Here is a 20,811-nt window from a genome sequence, read left to right as displayed (position 1 = left end):
ACCCCAATCCAACTTGGACCGCGGAGCCAACCGATAGTCACTAGGACGTGGAACAATGGTTCCGCAGGACGAGCAAACCGTGCCGCGCGACTTTTCCCCAACTTGGAACGATTTCAAAATAGCGTCCAGAGGACTTTTTTCGGTCGACGATGGCTACTTGGGTTTAGCTACTGGCAGTGTAACTCCACAGCGCGCGTGGAGACACGTGATCTTTCTGCACGGACGAAAAAAAACGACACGGCAGGCGAACCGAACAGAAAAGTGAGAAAAACAAAACACTCACGAAATTGAAACCACGGTGCGGTGGTGTGCGTGCGGTGCTTAATACGGAACTGAGGAACTAAGGAAGGTAATAGAAAAATAAAAACGGACTTTAATACACCTTCGGGTGTCCTTTTTGGGGTGTCGGGACTTTCTCTGGTTTAAAAAAAAGAGGTGAACTAATTTGCTTCACTTCATGCCCTTGCGAACCGTTACGTTGCCATGGCGATCCTCACGGCTGCCAGGCTGCACTTTCACTAGCAGCAGTTGGTGAAAGGACCGACGGCCCGCAACACCCACTGGCATCACTTCCGTCGAACACCGTTTCCGTCACAGAACAATATGCACCCACACACACCCACACGCACGCACACACACTAACAGCCCAGCATTTAAATGCAATTTTTTACACTTTTGTCGAACCGTATCACGATAATTTCACGATTCACGACTGTGGAGACACTTTGCAGTCGGGCGGTGAGGTGACCAGTGGTGGAGGAGGAGGTGGAGCCGTCGTCGATTCCTGGGGCCGGCAGATGCGCAAGAGAACCTGCGGGGTGGTGCTTTCCGTGGAGGCGGTCGCCGCCAACGAGCCGGAGAACGGGATACAACCCTCTGCGTGTGTGTGAGTGGATCAGGACAATTCACCACTCACGTGGGCGGTGGCGGCGGGAACTATGCTGCTGCTGCTGCTGGTAGTGGCCGGTGGCAAACAGACAACGGACCGTCTGAACGCCAGGGATGCTCGTCTCGGACTGGTTGCTCCGTGTTCGCACCGTGAGCGTAACCAACCCCAGAGCACGGAACCGACTCCCCACTCCACCACCCCCCCATTTTGGGTGGCCATAGAGGCGAAAGGGTGCCCATCTCTCTCACACGCGCTCTCGTTCTCTCGCTCGCTAAGAGGCTGAGAAAGTATCCACCGCCGGAGAGTATCGGAGTTCTTCGGAGTGTAGGACGAAGGGACGTCGACGGGAACGGGAATGACCGCCCACAGATTGGGAGGCGGGTTGGGGCTCTAGTGACATGCGTAGTAAACCCCCGACACACACAAACACACATTCTGGTATCCTGGCTCCCGGTCGTTTCCGGTGGCGCTCCAGAGTTGGCGGCCATCGTTGTTCGTTGTACACGCCATCGTTGGTGTGTGTGGCCGCCATTTGTGTGGTTGACAGTGCGCGCCCGCGAGAGAGAGCCAATCCTTTTTTTTTACTATTGGCCCCACCGAATGGCCCCGGCCGGCAGATGAGCACCTTTGCAGGGCGAAATTGTAATTCGGAATTCCGTGCAAAAAGGTACTTTTGGTCCGCAAGTGAACCAAACATTCGGATCAGAAATACCTTTGGTAGTCCTTTGCACAGACAAACCGAAATAAAAGCCTTTTGGGTCTGTTGTTATTTTTAATTATAAAGTTTCCATATCTGTACCACATTTTGATGATACCCAAAATGTTAAGTTTAATCAAAAAGGTCCATCAAGTCCGTCAGCCCATTTTCAACCGCGGTACGGAGACAGGGGTTCTGTCTCGCGAATGCTCCACTTTGCATTGTTTTGCTCATTTTCTCAGCCGCGTTCTCTCCCGAACACGCACATCGATGAAACCGAAAGCAATCGGTGGTTCGCAGCAGCAAGACCTCGGCGCCAACACTGAAGAGAAAGTAACCGCAAGCCGCGGAAGGGAAGCCGCACCTTTCGCTCCACAAAAAGGCAAACTGTCTCACGGTTCCCCCCCGCACAAGTGTAAACCGTGTCAGAAGCGCCCGATTCCGGTGGATTCGAAGCCATCCGGCTTTGGATTGTCAAGCGACGACCTGGGAGCGACGAGCACCTGAGAAGTGGGCCAGTTGAAAAGGAAACATTCAAAGAGTTCCCGTAGCTTCAAAAACCCATCTTTCCGCGACGGACGGCGGACAGAATTTTATAAAATGGTTTCATTGAACAAACTTGCGCCGCAAAGAGAGAGAAATACCTGCACACTACGCGCATGACGGTGGCGAACAGCGTTCGTGGGATGGCAGCCCTTTTATTTGCACTTTATTTTAGCGTGCTTTATTTCTGGAATGTTAGCACTCGTGCTAGACTTCTCGTTAATTAAACGGGATCTTTTTTTTAGGGCAATACCTCAAACGGAATATTAAAGGGAATCCGTGCCGTGTCGAGAAAACTCAAACTTACTTCAGGGTGCTACTTTCCGTACATGCGCACAAAACACGGCTTGTTTGAAGAAATTTTCTGAAAAATTGCACCTTTTCCTAATTCGTAGCTCTTTCATCTTGCTTTTCCATCCAAATACTCCCGATCCGCGTTTGAATTATGCCCATCGTGTGTTTTGGTGCAAAATTGGTAAATTGGATTACGGGGTTCGCCACGTTCGCTGCCGTTGAAGTCACCCGCCGTGAGATTCACGACATCGCGAGGCTGTTGAGAGAGCTGTGAGACAGGTGCGGAATAACAATGAGTTTGCAAGACACAAAGAGGTCGGCAGACAGTTTGTGCATCATTTCTAATGCGTTCGGGAGCTGTTTTGTGACTACCTAATTTCGTTTGGTTAGTAATGCTTTCAGGTGACGTGGCAGCGTTGTTCACTTTGTTAGCTGATTAACGTGCGGTCATTGCGGATGGCAGCTTAAATGGGGAACCGTAAAACAACCTTTTGCAAATTTACCAACAAAGATTACGTGTCTCTAGATGGCTTCTAGTGACTAATGCTTTGCGGTTCTTTAATTAATAGTTTAATGAGCCATTACATCTAAGGTGCTTAACAAACGTGAAATAACAGAAAACAGGCAAGGCTTGAGGGCTTGAACAGTACAATAAATTACTATTGTTAGCAAAAAAGGAGAATTTGCCCATTTAAAAAAGGGAATTTACCCATTTAAAAAAGGGAATACTTTCTTAGTGAAGATACCAACCTGCGAGATCAGCGCCATCTACATTTCCAAAACGCTTCCCGGCAAAACGCTTCCCAGCGAAACGCTCCCAAACGCACGGAATGGAAACGAATGTCGCTAACTGTGGTTAATAAGTGGTTTGTTGTTGTTTCTACGTAAATATAAACGATCTGCACCATCAGAAGTTAATTTTGGAACAATATTTGAACTTATTATTCTTCACTTCGAAACGACCCCCGGCAGTTAGTAGAGTGATCCCTGGGTCTGGATAAAGTAGCAAGCGTTTATATCCGATTCTCGAGTTCGCGTCAGTCAGATGAAGTTCTTTATTGCAACAGGAGAATTTATTATTCTCCACTTATTCTTATTCTTTATTCCACTGACAATTCGAAGAATATTTTGGAAAACGCATTTCGTTATGATGCAAAAATGCAACATTCTTAGTGCAACCGGTGTGCAGTGGGAATTGTGAGTGCCGCAATTTGAAGCAGGCTTCACATGCCGCAAGGTTTTGGTCGCCAGCGATCGTCGGTCGGTAAACAAACAGAAAACTTGCGGTCGTTGCGGTGCGTGGGTAGCGGCGGCGCCCCTCCCCAGCAAATAGCGACTCTGGATCGCGGAATACACCGAATTCCGGTTTAAAGGTAGTGGGTCGATTTTCACGCATACCAGTGCAGTGCGCGTCGCGATCTGCGTAGGACAGCAAGTGTGTGTCGTCGTGTACCTGTGCCAAACCTGCTGGCCATTGTCTGTCGGGCAGCACGGGTCCATTCTGGTGGCTAGGAGAATGGCTACGGCCAGCTGAATTAGAATAGCCTCGAACGTTGCGCTGTACAGCCCCAAGAGCTCAAGCGAACAGCGGCGGCTGAGTGAGTCATTTTCGGGCGCAGCAGCCCCGCGGCCGCGTGTGCAGTGAACCCGCAAGAAACAATACGCGGAAAAAGGTGAACGGATTGTGACTTTCGCCCGATCGGATGAAACGGGAAGCGAACGGGACGTGACGCTTCGTACGGCCCAGCACAGGAACAGGTGAGAAGCAACAGCGTGTGCCCGTGGCCCGCGGATGCGTTCACTTTTCCATTGTGTTTCGTTGTTGATGGCCGTTTGCTCGGGCGTCGTGAAACGCGACCTACGACCGCGCACTGTGTGTGGCGCGAGAGGTACGCAAATAAGCGCCAGCGCCCCAGGTGCCCGCGGCTTCAAACGTGGTGATTGGACCAGCGACCACCCAAAGCAACTTAAGATTCGGAGCACATTGCTTACATACTTAGCGAAGCAAACTTCTCCGGTCGCTGATAAGAAGGGTAGCTTAACGCATGACGAGGGGGTCTGGAATACCTGCAAGTACATTGCTGCTACCAAGTGTCCAGCCCTGGGGAATCGGGAAGAGAAAGTCCAGCCGGGAGACAGAAATTGATCAATAAGGGCAATTTCCCTCGGTTTCGCTGGGTCCCGTTTTCGCGTTTTCGCGTTTACCGTTTTTTGTCAATTTCGCGAGCCATTCCTCTTCGTGTGGTGTGCGAAGTTATGCCATTTAAGGGACCTCGTGCTCTTTGGCTATGCTGGGGCTTCAAGAAACTAACAGTACATTGCAGTTTAAGTAACCTAGGGTCTTATTGAAAAGAATTTTAACAGTGTAACCATAAAATATTGCTCAGAGTACGTTAACATACTAAAGCGTTAGTTAAGAACTCCATTAAATGGACTTGCTAACAGTGCTTCAATAAAAAAAACTAGTTCTGTTACGTTTAAGCTCAAAACGACCCCCCTTATTAGCATTCCTTTGTCAGTTCTCGTCATATTTATCTTGATGTGTCTTTAAGCCACATCCTTAAATGTACATCGCACTCGGTGGTTCGAAATCCGGGCGCCGGCTCGGTTGTAGGTTTTTGTTCGCTTTATCAGCGCCTATTGCAAACCTACGCCGGTCTAGTTTCCAACAATGTGACCAGCGACCGTTCAAGTGTAAATTTGGCTCTCGAGCACAAAAGTTGAACTTCACATTACATCAAACGACCGCATTCAACGGTGTAGGGTGTGTGGGATGTTCGCGGTGCGACTTCTAATCGATCCTGATTCGGTCATTGAATAATTTAGAAGCTTACGTTAACTACTGGCGCCCCGAGTGCGGTCACTTCTTTGCAGACCGTGCGTAACCCCCCACGCTTCCAGCGGCGGAAGCTTGTGACGACAAACACGACGTGTCCAACTGGAGGCGGGCGGTCTACGCCAAGCGGTTTCAGACGTTCCACGAGGCCAACAAGGGAAAGAAATTGCAATGAAACAAAAACTTATGTTTTGGCAATCGCTTCCGCCAAATGACGCCACCTTTTATCGCCTCGCAGACTGGTCACAGTCGCCGTGAGTAAGAACTGATTTCAAGAAAATCAACACTTGTTGATTTGTGCTTGCTTTTTATCAGTTATCAATGGGGGCTCGATTACGGGATTTGATGTGCATTTGTCAAGCGCAGAAAAAGAATGCACAAAGTTCGTGTTTTATCAATTTTCTGTGCCATTGTTTACAACAGATAGACAGAGGAGAAATAGATCAACTTATGACCAACATTGCTCATTCAAGTACGCAAAGTTGGAAGAAATTATACACGAACGCTGGGTAGCTATAAATTGGATTCTTTTTAACCCCAGGCGTGCTATGCTTAATCATAATTATATGCCGTTGGGGTAGCCTCCGAGCGCGAAAGTACGTCTAACCACCAGTGGCGTTTAATTTAGTTTGCGAAAAATATTGTCCATTTACGTTTACGCCTGCCTGCTTTAATCTGCGTCACGGCAGGATTCGCGGACCCGCACAGCAGGAGGACCAGGGACAACGGCATTGAGATGGACACTTCGTCATCGCCGTCGAAGCGAAGCAGCATTCCGATACCGAAGCGAAAGACGTCCTTGCACCTGTACATCTCCGGTGGGGGCTCGTCCTCGAATTCATCGTCCAACGTCGGCTCCGGATCGGCCTCGATGAACGAAGACGAATCGACATCGTTCACGCGCAGCATGCTCGGGTCATTCGGTCATTCGGAGTCGCCACTACCTCCCGTTGTCGGTGGCACCCATCCGCCCGAGTACGTCCAGCTTAAGGAGAGCTACAATAGGCTAACGGATAAATGCGAAAAATGTAAACTATGCTACTAAACACTGCACACACACGGCGAATACCCAAATTTCCTAATGCAAAATTTGTTTCCCCTCTTTTTCGATTCACTGACCGGCACACGCGCGCAGTGATGAAACGGAACGAGCAGCTCGAACGAACCAACGAACAGCTCGGCCAAACGGTGAAGCAACTTAGTGCCAACGCGGAAAGCTCCAGCCGTGAGCTGGCAGAGTTTACCGAAAAGAACCGTCGGCTGCGGCGAAAGCTGTCGGAAATCATTCCCTCGACCACACCGGGAGATCCGTCGTCTGTCGTTGACGGGGCAGAAAGTGACGATGACGAGATAACGCCGGAGCGGACGGCGCTGGCTGGCGGCGGCGGTCCGGCAGCGCGGAAAGGCGAGTCGGCTGGCGACGCAAAGACAACCGAAGGCGACTGGCTGAACGAGATTGAGAAACTCAAATCCTACCAGAACAATGTCGACCTCCAGTTGTACGAAGCGAACGAGAAAATTTCCGAACTGCTCGAAAATGTGCGTGCTAGCGTTTCTGTGAAATGTGATTCGGAATGTTGACCAATGTTTCTGCCATTCATTCTCTCCATCTAGAAGCAACAATACGAAGAAACAATCGAAAAGCTTCGGGCAGAAAATACTGAGCTGAACAAGGTGGCGCGTCTCATGTCGCGCAACATGCTGGAGTCTATCGACACGACCAAGAGGTAGGCATTAGATTAATTGGTCCCTGTTATTAATGGCCTCGAGCTGTAATTGAAACGAAGCGACATTTTATCTCCGCAAACCAAAGTCCAAAAGTTACCCAATAGGGTTTTTGAGGTGTGCATCAAGTAGTCACGGAAAAAACAATCCATTGTCCAGAGCCGTCACATTCCGCCAGGCTGTGCTAACTTCTCGGCCTCTCTTTCCAGTCTCGGAAACTCCTTGATGCAGGTCCGCCGGGAACGCGACCTTGTGCGGGGCATGGTGCGCCAGAGCTGCGATTCTGTCGATTCGAAGACGAGCACCAACGAGGAGATTCAAAAGATCCGCTCGGAGTACGAACTTCAACGTAAAACCTACGAAGCACAGTTCATCGAATATGTGAGTATTTTTGTTTGCGCTACAAAGCCTACTTCCTTTTCAATCCCCTTCGCATCTCGGCCTAGTTCTAGCATCTCCCTTGGCTTTGGTTTGGAAGTTTAACAAATTCGGTGTATGGAAACAGTAGTTGCAAAATTTTCTTACTCACAAAATTATTTCACGTACTTTTCCAATTGCAACCGCTGGGCACTGTGCCCAACTACTGAACCCGTCTGTGATTGAACGAGGCAAAGATTGCCTTGCACCAAATTTGGCACCAAAGGACGACCGATCGCCCGATCTTTAGAAACGATGTTTTCCCTTCTCCCCCTTTTGGGTATGCTCGCCGGCCTTGGTGCGATACTTATCGCTTCCCCTTTTTTCATGCCCTGTAACTCGGTGCGATGGGCCGCACGGAACGGAAATACCTTCCGACAGAAAAGCCTGATGAGCGAAGAGCACGAGCGGAAGACAAACGATCAGATCGTGCTACTCGAGCTGGAGGTTGAGCGGCTTCGCGAGCTCCTTGTCGACGTCCTGGGACGGGCCGAGCGGGCCGAGGAGGAAGTGCGTACGCTACGCCAACAAATCACCGCCAGGCGGTTTCAGGAACGTTCCGGATTGGCTATCGTTGGTTCCAACTTGTACGCCGCGGACTCCTCGGAAGCGCTGGACGACTTGTCCCTGCTGTGTCGCCGGTGTAGCCTTTCCAATGATCGCCGCTCGCCGACCGGTTCTTCACTGTCGTCAGCCGTAGCACCGGAGGCACCGACACTACCACCGCCACCACCACCTCCACCTCCACCGTTACCGCTACTACTAGCACCGGCCGCTAACAATCTCGCTAACAGCAAGCATTTAATCTCACCGAGGGGATCGGCGGCGGGAATCGCTGCCGGGACCGAACCGGCGCTTGGCTTAAGCGAAGCGATTTCGAGACAAAAATTAAATCACGTAGCAATAACGAATGTAAATAGTCCCCAGCCAGCAACAGGTAGGTTTTATCGATCGAACATTTGCCGCGGCGGGCCACTTCGGTGCCCGTCCTCTCTGTCGCTCTTTCTCTCTCACGCTCTTTTTCAGGACATCTTCCTTTGCTCCATCCCCTTCCTTGTTTGCGTGTCCCCTTCCTTGTCTGTGTCGTGTTCGTTCGCGGTACGCATTTTCCGGTCATATTTTCTTCCCCTCACGTGTGGTTTGGAAATCCTCGCTACTATGCTGTGCCACTTACCGCACGGGTACAGCGTTCACTACGCGCGTGTGTGTGCGCATTCGTGCGTTGCTCTACCGACCCCAACAGGTCGTTTGTTTGACGCCGGTTTGCGAGGGAACAAGAAACAGGCGAAGCCAAACCGCAACAAGTTGTTGTGCTCTTAACCGAAGGAACGACGGTCCAGCGGTTTTCGCCGTGTCGTCCTTTTGCGTATAGGATATGGACGAATACGAAGGGGATGCTTAACGTTGTCACTGTACACTGTTTTGCATTAGATTTTAGATAAAACAAAAAGTGCTTCCCATACAATCACCTAATGGCGGTGAAGGATGCAACTCGTAGGGACACAACTCATAAAGACACTTTTGCAACACTAATCGATAGTGTTAGGAACTTTGCAAAACAATTCCCACAAAACCGCGTCTTCGCTAACGATTTATGCTTCTGTCCCGCGCACCTAATGGGATGGTCGCTCCGATGCCGCCGTTCACAGCAGCCAACACACGCGAGCAACAGCCCGTCAAACGGAAACGAAGCAGGAAGGATCTTTGGTGGGCTGGCTGGCTGTTGCGTGGCCCGAGTGGGTCAGTCATGGGATGATATGGAAAGTTCAGCTAATAGAATTTTGCCATAACCTTTAAAGTGAACCTCTGTGCCTGCCGATGGTGTGTACTAGCATGAAATCAGGCCGTTCTCGTGTTGGCCCGCGACGGCCGGCCCTTATGCGGCGACGGTGGCGAACGAAACGGAAGCAACGTGATGAACCACTTTAAGCGAGAGCCTCCAGGTTGAAGAGGTATCAGAACGTGCTGTTGGGCATCGACGGCCTTTTAAAGAGGTCTGCGCCGTGTGCGTCAAGCGAGATATTATGTGGCGTTCTATGTCGGCGTAACTAATTACTGAAACACTGCATCTTAAATAACTATTGTGGTTACATCACAATGTATAAATTACGAATACGAAGCACACGCCACCAAACCAATTGAAAACAAATCGAACTTTTATCGCGAAAAGTTAATCACTGAGGAAAACCGAATCGCTGCGTCCTAGGGTAACTGTTCCGCACTCAATCCGTTTAGGCTCGAAGGACAGTGCAACACTGTGGTTGTTTATTTTGTCGCCGTTCCACGTTAGCACCAGCAATGTCCTGTCGTTCCGGTGAACACCAACTCGGCTGACCAGTCGTGTTGCGTGGCGAAAATGAACCAACCGTTGGTCGGGAAAATCATTTTCACGGATTCATGCTCCGAATTCATCCTCCGCGCGGTAGTTTGCACTGGTGAACGGTAAATGGGCAGTGAAATTCGCTTAACAACAGTGGTCATCGCATTAGTTTCTATACTGTGTAAATAGTTTGTACAAATATGCAACCTTTCTGTGTGTAAATAATCTCTGATGGCGATTAACAGTGTAACAATGCCTTCAACGATAACCTAACATCTAATTCGTCCCCAAAATTACTGTCCATCCCATCGTTCCGTCAAACAGTAGATTGCAATTATAGATCGTTGATCGAATCACCGCCGTGCCTCACGATGTCAATGTCTGCCTTGCAGGTCTAGATTCGGTGATAGCTGACATCAAGAGTGGCAAGGTGACGCTCCGGAGACGGCGTCCGAATGTACCCGCCGTTCCCGACACCGACGATGCAGCCGGGAGTGCCGACGCTAGCGGTGGCGACGGTCAACCAAACTACAGTCAGCTGGCCGCCCGTAATCCGGCGCTGAAGGAGATGTACGAAATTTTGGAGCGTATGAAGCGGCAGAACCGGAAATCGAAAATCATCGTCGAGTCGGAGTTTGGGTGCCACCGCCATCAGCAGCAACGTGGTGGAGGCGATTCTGCAGCCGCCGACGATGAAGACAACGCCGGTGGGGGTCTGCGCGGGGAACGAATCATCACGGATGTAGTCGATTTATGATGCCGCAGTTTGTGTGTTTAACCTTAATAACATTTAGGGCCCAATAACAACAACTAGAACAATTCCTCGACCGTGGATCTGGTTATCTGGCTACGGCTACACGTTTTAATTGATATTTTAGAAACTAAGATGCATTTTGTTGAAATATACCATCAGAAAGAGCTACTATTTTAACATAATCGACACTCGAACGCCTCCCGGGTACTGTTTCTGAGTGAGAAAGGCCACCAAACATCTGGAATGCGGGTCCGTCCGGTTCCCATACTGTCAAGTGTACTAATTTGCCCCGCACGAATCTACCCTATTTGATGAAGTGTCCTCCTTTCGTAGCTCTCCAACGCCGCTTCTCCAATGCCTAGCGACCACACCGGGTGCACACGAATCGTCAGAAGAATGCATGACGAGAATAAGAAACTCTAATCGACCACACGAACCATCGCGACAAGTGACTCGTAAGCCGCGAAATGGTAAAAATAATAATAAACCCTAGACAGGCGTGGCGTGGCACAGCGTGTGAGGATCATAAGCGGCAGGCAGGCGGGTAGATGGAAGGCGAATGGAATGAAGCGCAGGAGCGTGGAGTACAGGGTGGTTACTATTCGGTGACACTTTCTCCCGCTTTCTCTGGCGTATCGGTTTTCCCCGTCGAATTCTTCCCATTTCCATCACTTGGAGGCGCGCACGATTGTCACCAGGATTACTGCCCCGCGCGCGCGCGAGGGAGAGAGAAAGAAGCCGAGAAAAGTGTTCCCCGTGGCGCACCACCACCCCGCACGAGGATACGAACGATCGCGCACGATCGGTTGCGCGAGCCTAGGGACGTGAAGGAAAGGGCGTCCCTCGGTCCTCGCCGGCCTGCTGTCACTGATTTCACTCTGCGCGCCAGAGTTTTTCCAGAGGGCTTAACCTAACCTAACCTTTCGCCGTTCCGCTTTGGTGTTCGCGTTCGGGTTGGCGGGAGTCTCGCTCCCGCCCGAAGGATTCGCGTGGCCCCGGTGTATCGCGGGGAGAAGTTGAGCGACGCCCGGGGCCCGGCGATCCTGTGTGGCGCACGATGACTTACGACGAGATGCGGATCGCGCGACGCAAACACACACACATGGGATGGAAAATGGTGCCCCAACATGATGGAAGAAGAACAGAGAACAGAGCCGAGAGCGTGCGCTTGGTTTGACCCGGGACTTGCCGCGGTTCTGACGGGCACGCCGGGAGTCACTTATTGCCGGTCGGTTGGCCCGCGAGGACGTATTTTCCGATTGCTCATCACGCACACACAGTCGAAACTCGGGACTCGGTGTTTGGCATTTATTTTCGTTGCGTGCGCGCTCGAGCGATAATCTCGTGAGTGATCGTGATCGTGTCCGCCCGTAGTGTTGTGATCTATCGCACGATTTGTGGATCGGCTCTCTTCGCCAATGCACCGTTTGAAAGTGGTTATCGTTTGAATTGGGTGACAAACAATTTTAGGGGAGATCTTCCAGTGAGTGAGTTGTGTGCCAGAATGGCGCTGCTAACGCCAACGACGCCATCGTCCGGTGGCACGGCGGATCTGTGTGGAGGATTAAAATCGTTCGACCTAAAGCAAGGCTACTGTACGATGGGGAACGATGCGACGATGGATGTTTGCTTCAACACTGGCTCGACCTGTGGAGGTTGTGGCCTGCACCAGCAAGGACTCGGCGTGGATCCGGTGCATCAGGCGCATTCGATGAGCCACAACTACACACCGACTTCGGCACCACCGGTGATGCACTTCTCGAACGCCAGTTACGGTTACGGTCCAGCCGTGCTGGGCTACCAACAGCCGTCCGCCGGTTCAAACTCGAAGGCTGACGACGATCTGTTCTTCAAGTTCGATCCGGAGTACATCGAGAAGCTTCAGTCAACGTCAAGCTTTCTACTATCGCCGGCCTCGACGGCGGTCACCACGCCACTCACCTGCCAGAGTGTGCTGAGTTGCGCCAGCAGCTGTACGGCGGCCACGGATTACTACAACTACAACGAGGTGAACTGCCAGTCGAAGAACCAGTCACCTTGCTCGTCTCCGTTCGCCGGCGACTCCTGGATGGATGACTTCTCGCTCGGCATGACCCTCGACGGGGCCAGCTACTCGGCGTCTCCGAAACCGAACAACGTCCAGTTGACCAACAGTTCCACCCTGCCACCGATCGGGGCCGCCTTCGGTGGATCGTTCGATCGTTCGAAGTCCCAACCACAGACTGCTGCTGCTGGGTACGTGACGGATCTGTTTGATGTGTCCTTCCTGGAGCAGTTCAACAGTAGCAACGACACGAGCACGAGCGGAAGCTACGGTAACACCACGCCGCTCTCCGGACCGCCGGGCTGCCCGGCCACCGGGTCCGACGCGTACAGTTACGCGGCGGAAAACTACAACAAACCGAACCCGTTCGAGGTGAAGCCCAACCGAGAGTTTAAGGACATCTGGAGGGACAGCTCCCGGGTGGGTGGCAGCGAAACGTGCGACAATCGGCTGCTGGTCCCGAAACTGGAACCGCTCGAACTACAACCGGAGCTGGAAGTGGATGAGTCGGTGCTTCCGCGCGAGTGCCTCTGGAGCGGCTGCAACGCGCTGCTGGCTGACCAACGCCAACTGGTGACGCACATTGAGAAGACGCACGTGGAAACGAAGAAGGGCGACGAGTTCGCCTGCCAGTGGGTCGACTGTCCCCGCCGGTACCGACCGTTCAACGCACGCTACAAGCTGCTCATCCACATGCGCGTGCACAGTGGCGAAAAGCCCAACAAATGTCCGGTAAGTGAGCCGGCGGCGGGTTCGTTGTACGTTCCGGGTGCCGTCGCGATGGTGGCCAACATCTGGCGCGCGCCCAGCTCAGGATGCGTGCACCGCACTGGCTGTGAGTCGCACAATAATGACGCCCGGACTTGTCCGGGTTATGGTTGGTCCTTTTTTTTTGTTTCGCAACCCAACCAAGAATTGCATGTGTTTCGTTGTTGTTGTTGTTGCGGTTACTGGCCGCCGCTGCGGAGACATTGCTCGGTGTAACCCATTTCTGTACCACGTTTTTCTTCTTCATCTTCTTCTTCTTGGTGTTCTTCGCTTGGCCCCGCCGAACAGTTCCCGGAGTGCGACAAGGCTTTCTCTCGGTTGGAAAATCTGAAGATCCACCAGCGATCGCACACGGGCGAGCGGCCCTACAAGTGCCAGTTCCAGGGCTGCACGAAGGCGTTCAGCAACAGTTCGGACCGGGCGAAACACCAGCGAACGCACTACGATACGGTATGCCTGCCTGCCGATTCGCAGACGGTCCTTCGTTAACCTTTGCCGCCTCTTTTCCCCTTAGAAACCGTACGCCTGTCAGCTGCCCGGTTGCACCAAACGCTACACCGATCCGTCCAGTCTGCGCAAGCACGTGAAGAACCACGCGCTCCGTCCGTTCGATGTACCGCTGCGCCGGAAGTCACACCGCGCAGAGACGACTCCTCGCCGTCGGTTCTCGGAGCCACTGATGGAGCTCGCCCTGGCCTCCGCCGTCGATGTCACGTTTGAAGTCCCAACCGTGACGGAGTACGAACTGGTGGACGATGTGTTCGATAGCGATAGTCCTTCCAACCAGCAAGAGCCAGGTGACCAGGAAGTGAAGAAGTCAGGCATGGAGAACTTCAACGAGATGTCCAACAGCCTCATGAAGATACTGGGTCCGCGGGAAGAGTCAACGGTGGCCTCCGGTGGCCGATATCTGCTGGAGGAGTTTGGGTTGTCGTTCGAGCGCGAGAAAAGTTACAGCCCGGAGCAAACCGCAACGAATGGCGGTGACGGGTGCATGATGTTGATGGCCACCGAGAAGGGTTTAGTGCCGTCGTTTAGTGAGTACGATTTTTTCGGTGGAGTTGTTTAGGGTCAGGCAGGACTGGAATGGCAGTGGCGGTGGCTATGCAAGTATTAGTAGTTGGCTCGAGCTGATCGAAATTTTAATTGTTATATCCTTCGGGTGGGTGTGGCCAAAGTTCTCGTTTCCCACAATTCCGTGTTGCAGCATTGCCGTTTGCCAGAAGTAGGATGTAAAGAGTTTCGTTTGCCTATTCATAAGGGTTTCTACATACGATTAGGGTTTAAGTTACGGAAACATGTGTCTCAATGGTTGGGGCGGTCAAACATTGATCGTCACTGAAAGCCTGAATGATCAAGCAGTGTTGGACGTTGCAATAGCTCCGAGTCGCGAGATCATCTTCCCTTTGCTTCTACACCAAAGACATTTCCAAAACTGTTCGAATGGGGGCGCTTTTGTTGGGTTTTATAATTCTAGTAAAGACAGTTAGCTAGGTAAAGTATTTCACTGTTTATCTAGTTTCGTGCGGCCAACGCTAGCTGGTGTTAGAGTAAGTGTACTTTTATTGTAGTTTAGAAAAAGTCACAGAGATAGTCAAATGGAATGTTAGAAGGTAGCCAATTTAACGTTAATCACACGCGTGACGTTCATTTGAAGCGAATGTGATGTATTTTTGACATTAATCTGCAAGTTAAGCAACGCACAGCACCAGATGTATACATTTTGCATTGCAAGCCGTAGTATTAAGTCCATTTTTTAAGTCATCGATCGTTTTAGAAGAGATAAATAAAATGTCGTCACTACAAACACGAGCAATCTTCTGACTGTTCTGAAATCCCGAATGTATGTTCCTGATCCCACTCACGATCGCCCAAAAATCCGAAAATTCTCTTGGTCCTGTTCTGTAACTGTAATGGGATACGCTCTGTCGATGAACCCTCCTGCATCCGACCCAAAACGTAAAAGATCATCGATCTGTCGTCCTTCGAAATGTAAGTGCATCCCTACGTGGCCCGCACAGAAGTGGTCCAATAAAACCTCTTCCGTTAACGAATCCCATATGTGGCCCACGGGATCCTCGGAGCCTCCGAGGACATTAGTCGATGCATTAGCCACTGTTTAGCCACCATTAGCCGTGGTGTGACCGTAACGTTAACCCTTCGTCGCGTCGCGAAACACTCTCCTAGAGCTAGGGTCGTTGTAAAACCCTTTTCCGTAACCCACGGCGATACTTCACGACCGTAGCGATCGGTGGGGCTTGGTACTCATTAAAAAACTTAAATTTACGACGCAAGTGTTCAACGCTGCGCCCGTAAGCAGAAAAGCCAGTGATCGGTCGGGGGCCAATAAAACACTCATAAGCGAAATGGAAAATCCCAGAAACTGAAACATAGTTCTGCTTCGCCTAGGAACGGGACGGCGACTCGTACGGGAACGAGGTTTTTCTTTTTCCAGTTTTCTTCTCCACGTTTTGGGCTTCGAAACACGCTGAACAAAAAAATTAGATGAAGTGTCTTGCTTGTGACAGCAGCGCAGCGCAGAAGAATGATTGAATAGTTGGACAAGATAAACTATTGAAGCAAAAGTGCCATGTTGCCACCACAAACGCAAACGTAAAAAAACGTAGAAACCAAAACCCACAAACGTGTGCTGAAAGAATAGAAGGCAGAAGATGGGCAACAATGAGTGGCAGGGAGAAAAGGGCCGCAAGAAAAATGAAGGGTTATGGAGAGGAAAAACCACGAAAAAGAATCTGAAATGTCCCCCAGGTTTTCGAGGCGCGCGCGCCTATAAATAGTCTAGGTGCAAGGACGGTTGTTGTACGGTTTTTTTGTTGCGCCTCAGCCACCGCTCCTGGGCACTCCGGCCTCCCGCGTCCGCGGACCCGAGATGTCAATTCTGTGGCCACAGGAGTACACGTTTGGCGATCTTTCTTCGTTTTCTTGTGCATTCCTGTTCTTCGACTATGGTGTGGGCCATCTTGGCCAATCGGTGCGCGAAAGTTTTGAGAATGCTCGAAGGAATGTTTAAGTGCTATTGCATTTCACATTATTAAACCTACCACGATCGATAGCTACTAAAGTGTTAACGTTTCATAAAACTTGTAGCTAGATTTTTCATAAATTTAGTATAGTATACATCATAGATTACATCAACCGATAGATTGGCTGGCCCCGGAAAGCCTAGCCCGAAGGAAAATTGCGCATCCGAATGCAGAAAGTGAAAGAAAACCGGGGAAAAGCAAGGGAAAGCAGGCACAGCGAACACGGGGTACGCTAATCGCAGTGCGCGACCGTGAACGGGCAAGCGGCGGGCCACGCAGTGGCCACCGGGGACAGGGGCGCGCGGCTGTGAGATGTACCAGAGTATAAACAATATCATAAATATTGTTTTTGTAGCAACCAACCGCAAGGGTGGAGTTCCTCGACACGCTACCAGTGGACGGGACGCTTCATCTCTTCACAGGCGGCCGGGCCCAGCTCCTGAAACAAGATACGGACCCGGCAGGTCCGCGTCCGCGTCGTCGTCGTGCGTCCCAGCGAACGAGATCGTGCCAGATGTGCCACACAGCGCTTGAGTGCTCGAGTGTAAACGTGTCGCGCAAGAAAGATTACGCCTGCCCGGGTTGAGGTTGGGAGGTTGTGGTTGTTGAGGCCAGGAAGGGTCACACGTCGTCGCCGGTACCGCCGGCATGCGATCGAGTGAAACTGTCTCGCTGGATGTCACGGCGATCTAGTCTACGGGGAAAGGTATCTGGAAGTTCTCGTCGATGGTGTGGCACTTGATCTCGATCGTTCAGATCGAGACCCGGGGGTGCGTAAAAGGCCATCAGCTTAATGAGCCTGCTTCCCGATACGTTGCCCACGGCAACGTCGCACGAGTGCGACTGCATCAGCAGAAGCCTTTCAGCCCTTTCAGCCCGGCCTTTCGATCGCGTGTTCCACGTCTGCGTAAAAACTGCATCGGCCTGACAACGCACCATCTGAAGATAATTAAAGTGGCCCCCGAAGATGACGCCAACGGAGACGAACAGTTGCACTTTTTTCCGCGGTGCCGCGGTTTTCCCGGTGTTGGGGGTGACAATCAAAATCGAGAGTTTATCACCGCCCGATGCGCCCGCCGGCGCCGGCGGATGCTCCCTTTGCTAACAATTTGTTTACAATCAACACTCGGCGCACGGAGAACATAAATTTTCGGGTATTAAGCAGCATTAACACCCGTGACCGCGAGGGTTCGTCGTCACGGTTCGTTTTCGAGTTGGTGGCTTTTTAATTGGATTATTTTTTAAGGATCGCTAACGCCAAAAATTCTTGTTGCTACTGGAAGAGAAGGATGCAGATCATTCAGTGTCAGAACCGTTTGGAAACGATCCGGTCATGGTTCGATGGACATCAAAAGGACGGGCTCATTGGTCAGTCAGATATGAAGCTACCGTAATTTGAATCATCGCGTGAAACTTACATGATCATGATGTAATACATGATATGTCGATTAGTTGGAAAAAGTTGGCGTGTTTCTCTAATTCCTATCACACTTATCAGCTTGGTCTTGGGCAATCTAAGGATAAAAAACTCACGTCTTATCATTTGATTTCAAATTTCTTAGGTCTGTTTCAAAGTACTTACTGTTCCATCTATTTGCTCCCGAAGGAATGCACGAAAGCTACGTAACGAAGCCTAATCGAAGGCAAATTAAATGTACCGCTCCGTTCAAACATCGCCTAAAAGAGTAAAAAAACATTTAAAAATGTGCTTACTTAAACTAAATGTTACTTGTTTTTAGTCACGGGCACATCATATTTCAAGCTGCAGTAAAACTGTGCGCTTCTGTTGCAATCGAATACGGATAACGGAGCCCAACGATCAATCCGGGCAACTCAATATCTTGTCTGATCGGTTCTGACAGGCCAATTACTGGTGCTTGAAAACAAACAAATTTAAAAGCAAAAAAAAAATCATTGCAGACAGCAAGTCTGCTTGAAATTCTTGAAACTGCACAGCGTGCCGCAGACCTGAGGCCCTGAAACTCCAACCATCTGGCGAAAAAAAATGTTTCGTTTGTCCCCACATCCCAGCACCGCGCCCGAAATTGAATTCGTCGATCACGGGCACATCACGGGCGTCACAAACAAACAAGCCGAACCTGTCACCGGGAGCCACGATCGTGTCAAAAAGAGATTTTTAATATTTTTGAATATCTCTTTTTTTGATTTGGTACCCAGTGCAGCTCCGGCCTGCCTGGCAGCACTTGACTCTATTGGGCGGCCTTCGAGCATGGCGTGCCACGGGGTGCAAGTGCAAGACCCGGCGCAGCATAAGACCGCGGCAGGGGCCTGGCGTGGCTTCTCGGAGAGCATAATAACAATTCAAAAGTATACCCCCCTGGCGCAGCGCTCGCTCATTCGCGCGGCAAGTGCGTAAGTAATCGTCTATAAATCACTAACAACGTCTTCGTCGTCGTCGTTCTGCTCCGAATGGTGTGTGTTCAGCGTGCACCGTGATGAAGATGTGCCGGCGGAGCATTGCGGACCGCTGGCGGGGGCTGGCCGATGCGAGACATATCACAAAAATAAACACGCTGTTTTACCCCATACCTCGCGGACATGAATGAAAATTGATTTTTACTTCACTCACTTGCGCGAACGGGTTCGCCGTGCCTTCGTCGGGTCCTTTCGAGCGTGATCACGGCGAGATTTTGCGTGGGCCTAAAATTAAGCTAAATCGTTAGTCGTAATCACAATATAAAGTATTTTTAACAACTGATTACGGTGGCAATCGAATGGATGGATTTGGTTTAGCAAGCTTACACAGCCATGAATGGCCAATGATCACTCGTTACGCTGTATGTTAACATATTATTACCTTCGGTATTGCAGCCTTCGATTTTTACTTTCGTGTTCTTTGATCTCAAACGATGTGTTTTTGCTATGCGTCACCGATTGCTATGCGAAACAGACGTCAGACCGTACCATCAATGCGCATCAACTTCAGCGAAAAACTTTGGGTTCCTTCCCTAATACGGCTCTGACCGCCCTAATGATGACTTCCTGGATTTTGTTCCTTAAGAGCCTCAATCACGTAAACCGTGTAAACAATGTGACGGCGAATGTACTAGGTTTCGATCTAAGGATGACGCAATCATTAGAGAATAACAAAGAAAAATCAAAAGTTAATTTTCTACCAATCATTTATCATCAAAGTAGCACAAAGTGCACAAAATGTCGTCACACCACACCATCACATTTGAGAGCACACATACTTCTGTACTTTAGAATGTATTTTGGCCAAGCTAGCTGTGAAATACACTCTCGCATCGTCCACGGAACTTGCTTTGGAGAGATCTCCCGTCCCGTCGTGGGCAAATGATTCCGAACTATTCCTTCTTTGAGTTTTCTCATGTGGGCAGCCTCAAGAAAATAGCGAAATGCTCAACAAGGATTTATTGTCCATGTGAACACTCACACCACTACCAGTGAAGCCACCCTTTCCAAAAATTTCAGAAAGAGTAATTTAGAATTCCCTAAGGTGGTGGTGGCACGACACCGTACGCTATACCGTTGCTCTAGCGATATTTAGGAAAAACTGCACAAGGGAAAACAATTTGAGATGTATTTACAACGAATTTACGATGATAAAACAGAACATAGCATTAACGCATTATGTCGTCTTGCTAGAATATCAATAAACAATACCTGATAAGGTACAATTCTTTAATTTTACAGCGCACGGAGAATGTTTTTCGCACAGAAAGATACGCAGCTATGATGAACAAGGCAGAACTTTGCACACTTTGGGCGTCAAAACAGAAGCTTGTGTATGATTGGTGGCATCAGTTGTTCATTGCGAATACAGATTGTTGGCTGGTTCAACGTAACAGCAACAATATTAACATCCATAAAGAGAAATTAATGGTATCTTCGATCGTCTCCTGTCTGATTATTCAGTACCGATTGTCTACGCCCCTGAAGAAAGCCTTACAAATGTGAATGTGTTTTCAAAACCCTACAAATGTGATCTGTTGATTTTGGCACGAAACATGGACTGTCAAAACTAGGCTTACGCAGAAAGTAAAAAAGTGTGCTGTGCGCCGCTCTACTAGATCATCATTAGTGATATTTCTAAATTCAGGAAGAAAGACATTCGAAAATGGTTCGGGTGCCATCGGATTGAACAGTGCAATAGGGTCAACATGAACTAAACAGTGAATTGGATGGACAGTTGTCGGTTCCTATTTCTTTGCAGCCGCTCGACAAATGCCGGCAACGCAAGCCATGGATGAGCAAGCGAAATGTTCGCTGTCCGTAATTCTAGATCGTCATCCTGGACAAGCGCGTTCTACATGAAGAAAACGTACAGGATCATATACCGGTGTTTGATGCCCGTGCGTGCTGCCATGTCGTCAACAGCGACTTTTTACTGACTCCGAAATGACATGGATTGTGTCACTCATCGTGAAAGTATCCTAAGTTTCCAGAACCCTAACAAACTAATCCCAGCTCTCGGTCTTCGTTGCTGTCGGCCGTG

At 50.2% G+C, this 20,811-nt stretch overlaps 2 protein-coding genes across 3 annotated transcripts; both read left to right on the top strand.

The window, feature by feature from the left end:
* The first annotated feature begins 3,848 nt into the window (after positions 1–3,848).
* Positions 3,849–10,651, top strand: LOC128272092 (shootin-1). 2 transcript variants are annotated; one of them, XM_053009825.1, is made up of 7 exons: positions 3,849–4,181; positions 5,949–6,287; positions 6,395–6,798; positions 6,874–6,986; positions 7,194–7,365; positions 7,783–8,338; positions 10,114–10,651. In XM_053009825.1, the coding sequence occupies exons 2-7, from the start codon at positions 5,996–5,998 to the stop codon at positions 10,476–10,478; spliced, it is 1,902 nt and encodes a 633-aa protein (XP_052865785.1). In that variant the 5' UTR covers positions 3,849–4,181; positions 5,949–5,995; the 3' UTR covers positions 10,479–10,651. The 2 variants fall into 2 exon arrangements, 1 of the variants encoding a protein (XP_052865785.1); XR_008269238.1 differs by lacking the exons at positions 3,849–4,181; positions 5,949–6,287; positions 6,395–6,798; positions 6,874–6,986; positions 7,783–8,338 and having other exon boundaries at positions 7,228–7,365; positions 10,114–10,255.
* A 1,328-nt stretch (positions 10,652–11,979) lies between these two features.
* On the top strand, positions 11,980–14,356 carry LOC128275387 (uncharacterized). Its single transcript, XM_053013866.1, has 3 exons — positions 11,980–13,251; positions 13,576–13,737; positions 13,802–14,356. Exons 1-3 carry the CDS (start codon positions 11,980–11,982, stop codon positions 14,354–14,356), a joined length of 1,989 nt encoding a protein of 662 aa, XP_052869826.1.
* The last annotated feature ends 6,455 nt before the right edge of the window (positions 14,357–20,811 follow it).

Source organism: Anopheles cruzii, chromosome 3 (genome assembly GCF_943734635.1).
Source record: "Anopheles cruzii chromosome 3, idAnoCruzAS_RS32_06, whole genome shotgun sequence".
Classification (NCBI taxonomy): Eukaryota; Metazoa; Arthropoda; class Insecta; order Diptera; family Culicidae; genus Anopheles; species Anopheles cruzii.
This window is presented reverse-complemented; position numbering and strand designations above follow the sequence as displayed.

Coding starts and splice junctions, on each gene's coding strand:
- LOC128272092 (XM_053009825.1), top strand. CDS start 5,996: ATGGACACTTCGTCATCGCCGTCGAAGCGAAGCAGCATTCCGATACCG. Junction 6,987..7,193: donor TCTATCGACACGACCAAGAG/GTAGGCATTAGA, acceptor CTCTCTTTCCAG/TCTCGGAAACTCCTTGATGC. Junction 7,366..7,782: donor AAGCACAGTTCATCGAATAT/GTGAGTATTTTT, acceptor ACCTTCCGACAG/AAAAGCCTGATGAGCGAAGA.
- LOC128275387 (XM_053013866.1), top strand. CDS start 11,980: ATGGCGCTGCTAACGCCAACGACGCCATCGTCCGGTGGCACGGCGGAT. Junction 13,252..13,575: donor AAAAGCCCAACAAATGTCCG/GTAAGTGAGCCG, acceptor CCCGCCGAACAG/TTCCCGGAGTGCGACAAGGC. Junction 13,738..13,801: donor AGCGAACGCACTACGATACG/GTATGCCTGCCT, acceptor TTTTCCCCTTAG/AAACCGTACGCCTGTCAGCT.